Source organism: Peromyscus californicus, unplaced genomic scaffold (assembly GCF_007827085.1).
Source record: "Peromyscus californicus insignis strain IS unplaced genomic scaffold, ASM782708v3 Scaffold_14__1_contigs__length_90479793_seg_2, whole genome shotgun sequence".
NCBI classification, from domain to species: Eukaryota; Metazoa; Chordata; class Mammalia; order Rodentia; family Cricetidae; genus Peromyscus; species Peromyscus californicus.
The window spans coordinates 60,678,032-60,683,008 of NW_026294436.1; the positions used below are offsets into that span (position 1 = coordinate 60,678,032).

General features: G+C 47.4%; 1 protein-coding gene across 1 annotated transcript; it reads left to right on the forward strand.

Moving 5' to 3' along the window:
* Positions 1-2,564: 2,564 nt before the first annotated feature.
* On the forward strand, positions 2,565-3,851 carry Becn2 (beclin 2). Its single transcript, XM_052736531.1, has one exon. It carries the CDS (start codon positions 2,565-2,567, stop codon positions 3,849-3,851), a length of 1,287 nt encoding a protein of 428 aa, XP_052592491.1.
* Positions 3,852-4,977: the final 1,126 nt, after the last annotated feature.

The window sequence follows — 4,977 nt, forward strand, 5'->3', positions numbered from 1 at the left end:
CAAGGCCAGCCTGGTCTACAGAGCGAGTTCCAGGAAAGGAGCAAAGCTACACAGAGAAACCCTGTCTCGAAAAACAAAAAATAAAGAAGGCAGGGTGGGTGTAGTCCTCACCAGTGCATTTTCTTATCACTTTCCATAGCCCCAGGGGTGTACTCTAGATTCAGAACTGACTGTGACATTGAAGCAGTCCAGCCCTTGGGGAAAAACAGTGAGAAAGGAAAGGCATGCTTTGTGGACATCCTTCCCAACACCATGACTCTTGAGAGCAGGAGGGCCTCAAATGCCTTTGCAGTTGTTACTGCTAAACTCACAGCAAATGGTCCATTATGGTTTTAAGCACTGTTCGTCTTTAGCAGGCTTTGGAATACTGACTGACCAGTTCTATAGTTAACTTAGAGAGGACACTTTTATTGATTGCTTCAGAGATGCTTTTTGGAGCTCATAAAGGTTAAAAGTACTGCTATCTAATTCTTGACTGTGCCACTCATGGTGCATGGTGGCACATGCCTTTCATCCCAGCACTCGGAAGGCAGAGGCAGGCAGATCTCTGTGAGTTCGAGGCCAGCCTGGTCTACGGAGCAAGTTCCAGGACAGCCAAGGCTACACAGAGAAACCCTGTCTGGAAAAATAAAGAAAGAAAAAACAAAACATCTCAATGTGTAGCCCAGGCTGGCCTTCACCTCACAATCCTCTCACCTCAGCCTCTGAAGTGTGGGATTCCAGTGTGGAATCACACTTTAGTGTATGGCTGAGCTGATGGCAAAAATGCACACCTCCAAACTCTTGTTGTTTCATTAATTGGAATGATAATGTTTCCCATGCATGCCTGTTATATTACAGTGCGATGAAGGATTCTAAGTGCATTGTGAGAGCAGTCTAAATTTGTGGGTCAGATTAGGCTTCCTGGAGGAGATGCCTCCATGGGTAAAGGTCCTTGCCTCCAAGTGATGGCCCAAGTTCAATACCTGGAACCCCCATGATGGAGGAAGATAACTAACTCTTGAGAGTTATCTTCTGACCTCCCCACATGCAGGATGGTACAGGGGTGCTCCCTCCATGATAACTAACTCTACGTTCAAAATTTGACTTTCAAAGGGAATGGAGAGCAGCATTTGGGGTGGTGGGAGGTATGATGTACTGAAGAGCTTAAACCAAGTCACGTACAGAGATGGGAAGAGAGGGGCTGGCAAATGGTCTGGACCCTGGAGTCAGGTTAAGACAAATAAGCTTCTTGTTGAGAGTATACATACATATATATATTTTATATTTGGTTTTTCTAGACAGGGTTTCCCTGTGTAGCCCTGGCTGTCCTGGAACTAGCTTTGCAGACCAGGTTGACCTCTAACTCACAGAGATCCATCTGTCTGTACCTCCGAAGTGCTGGGATTAAAGGAGTGTGCCACTGTTGCCTGGGAGTTTATATTTTGAAATAGGGCCACTTAGAACCCAGGCTGGTCTTGAATTTACTAAGTAGTGGAGGCTGGTCTTGAACTCCTGATCCTTCTGCCTCTACCTCCCAAGTGATGGGATCACAGGCCTGTGTCTCTTTGTGACAGTCTTGCTGTGTACTTGGATGTTCTCACTATGTAGCTAAGGCTGACAACAATCCTAGGATCACAGGCATGTGTCACTAGACCTGGATTTCCTTTCCTTTTTTTTTTGAGACAGGGTTTCTCTGTGTAACAGTGTGTAACAGTCCTGGAACTCGCTTTGTAGACCAGGCTGGCCTCTAACACACAGAGATTCTCCTGCTTCTGCTGGGATTAAAGGTCTGCTCCACCACCACCCAGCTTTTTTTTTTTTTTTTTTTTTTTTTTTTTTTTTTTTTTTAGGCAAGGTCTCAGTGTATACTTCAGATACTGCATAGTTTAGGCTGGTGACAAGTTCAGCTTTGACCGGGTGTGGTTGGTACACACCTTTAATCCCATCATCTGGGAGGCAGAGGTAAGTGAAGGTCAGCATGGTCTAAAAAGTTCTAGGCTACCTACAACAGTAAAACACTGCCTCAAAAACAAACAAAGTCAAGATCCTCCTGCCTCCGACTCCACCCCCCCATCCCCCCACCCCCCCACCCCGCCCAGACAGGGTTTCTCTGTGTAGCTTTGCGCCTTTCCTGGAACTCAATTGGTAGCCCAGGCTGGCCTGGAACTCACAGAGATCTGCCTGGCTCTGCCTCCCGAGTGGCGTGCGCCACCACCGCCCAGCTCTTCCTCCACCTCTTGAATGCTAGAATCAGAGGCATGTGCCACCGAATGAAGCTTAGACCTTTTCTAAAGATGAGATAAAGGCATTAAGCATTTTAAGGTGGGATAAATCATGACCAGATTTTAAGGTTAGATATTAGTTTTAAGATACGTCTTGAAAACTTTCAAGGAGAAAAGCAAGATAATCAGCATTTCCTTTTCCAGAGAATCACTGGCCTGTGGGGTCTGTAAGAGATCTACTGGTAGCCCAGTAGCTAATTGTGATAAGATATAGAGGAAAATAGGAGAGAGACATCTCCAAAGACTTACTCGGCCCCAAAGAAACCTAGGCTCTGGTAGGAGTGCATGCAGACCTGCAGGATGTCTCCCACCTTCTTCCTGTGCCAGCGCTGCAACCAGCCCCTGAAACTCTCACAGGAGCTCTGCGACATGCAGAAAGAGCCCTTGAAAGCCCAGCCTTGTGCCAGCACCCCCACAAAGACGCCAGTCTCTGGGGAGCTACAGGCCAGGACCTCCCGCAGACCCTTTCCTGACTACGGCAGGACATCCCAGGAAAGTGCCTGCTGCACTTTCACTCTGCTCGGTGAGTTTACTACCCTGAGAACTTTGAACACGATCCAAAACACTATCCTAGAGACCTTTGAAATCCTCTCGGGCCAAAAGGATGTGGACCACCCGCTGTGTGACGAGTGCATGGACAATCTTCTGAGGCAACTAGATGCGCAACTCACTCTAGTTGAATCTGACAACCAGAAGTACAGAAGTTTCCTGGAGAGAGAGTCGCTGGTGAGCGAGGAGGAGAAGGAGGCCACGCACACGGAGCTTTGGGCCGAGCTCCGGGCTCTGGAGCAGGAGGAAGCAAGGCTGGCTCAGGAGCTGAAGGACATAGACCACCATCGTGCCAGAATCGCCGCCGAACTCAGAGCAGCCCAGGCAGAGAGCAAGGCGCTGAGTCAACAGGAGGAGCAGGATTGGATGGACTACTCTGCCTTGAAAATGGACCAGCTGGAGCTGGTGGACCAGCTGAGCAGTGTGGAGACCCAGTTGGCATATGCTCAGAGGCAGCTGCGGCACTTGAGAAAGACCAATATCTTCAGCATCACGTTTACCATCTCGGATGAGGGTCCCTTGGGCATTATCAACAACTTCAGGTTGGGCTGCCTCCCTGGCATCCAGGTGGGATGGGATGAGATCAACGCCGCCTGGGGACAGACAGCCTTACTGCTCTTCAGCTTGGCCAAAATAGCTGGACTGCAATTCCAGAGGTACCAACTTGTTCCCTACGGGGACCATTCCTACCTCAAGTCCTTGACTGGTGATGGGATGCTGGTTTTGTTCTCGGATGGGAGTCACAGCGTCTTCTTGAATAACAAGTTTGACTGTGGGATGAAGGCCTTCCTGGACTGCCTGCAGCAGTTTGTGGAGGAGGTTGAGAAGGAGGAGGAGTGCTTCTTCCTGCCCTACAAGATCCATGTGAAGGAAGGTATGATGGAGGACTCCTGGGGCAGTGGGGAATGCTACTCCATCAGAACCCACCTGAACACAGAGGAGGAGTGGGTAAAGGCTCTTAAATGCATGCTTACCAACTTGAAGTTGCTTCTTGCTTGGGCTCCACTAAGGTACTGTTGTAAGAAGAAACCAAACTGAAGCCATTTTGAATAGAACTTGCATTTTGAATGGGGGTCAAATAAAGTTCCAGTTCCCAAGACCTCCTGCTTGGCAGAGGGAGACATGTACATGGGTAACTGATATCCTGATTTCAAGTTGAGACATGAGTTGGGGGGCAAGCTGCCCTGCCGTACTTGAGTAAGCCAACTAATGGGAACAAGATAAGTGCACCACATAGATAAGTGTTCTAGGAAAGTCTCCTCTCTCTGAGTACTGATTGGTGGAAAAATGTAACTGTAACTTGGCACAGATGTTGTGATTTTCAGGCTTAAAAGCTTTGTAACATCCTGGCTTGGGGTTGCAATTCAACTCCTGGGTCTGTTCTGTGACTCTGATTGATCAGTAGCAGCTTGATTACAGTAATTTTTTTTTGTTTGTTTTCTGCATGAAATTGACTTGGTGTGTGAGTTGTGTTGGCTGCAAGTGGACCCTACAACACTGCCAAAATTAACTTATTTTCTAAAAGACTAGGAAAATAAGATGTTACAACTCAAGAGTACGACATATTCAAAGATATCATTTTGTCGTTTTTTTGAGACAGGCTCTCCGTAGCTCAGGTTGACCTTAAACCCTTGACACTCCTGTTTAGGCCCCTGAGTGCTTAGATTACATGAACCAACCAGGAACGAGTTTTAAAATTTTAATTACATCAGAGGCCCTTGGTTGATCCCAAATACACCACTTATGTGTATTTGCTCAGAGTGGCCCGGAGTTTTTTACTGTTGTAATGCATGAGCCTTTCCTTTTTATCTCTAAGACAATTTCAATAAATGTTTACATGTTCTTAAATGATTCAAAGTGTGTCGTCTTTGAGCCTGGATTGCCTAAAGCTCAGGCTGGCCTGGCATTCCATATCGCCATGCCTCAGCCTCTACTATGCTAGAATTTTTGTGCTGCTACAACTGAGAGATATCTCCTAATTAGGTGTGTCATGTTGACATTACTTTGTTTTCAGAGCCACGGTCTATATAGCTCGGGCTCGCATGGAACTCTGTAGATCAGGTTGTCCCCTAGTTTACAGAGATCTGCCCGCCTGCCTCGGCCTCTGCCTCCTGAGTGCTGGGATTAAGAGTGTGTCCCGCCACTGCTAGGATTTTTGTTTGTT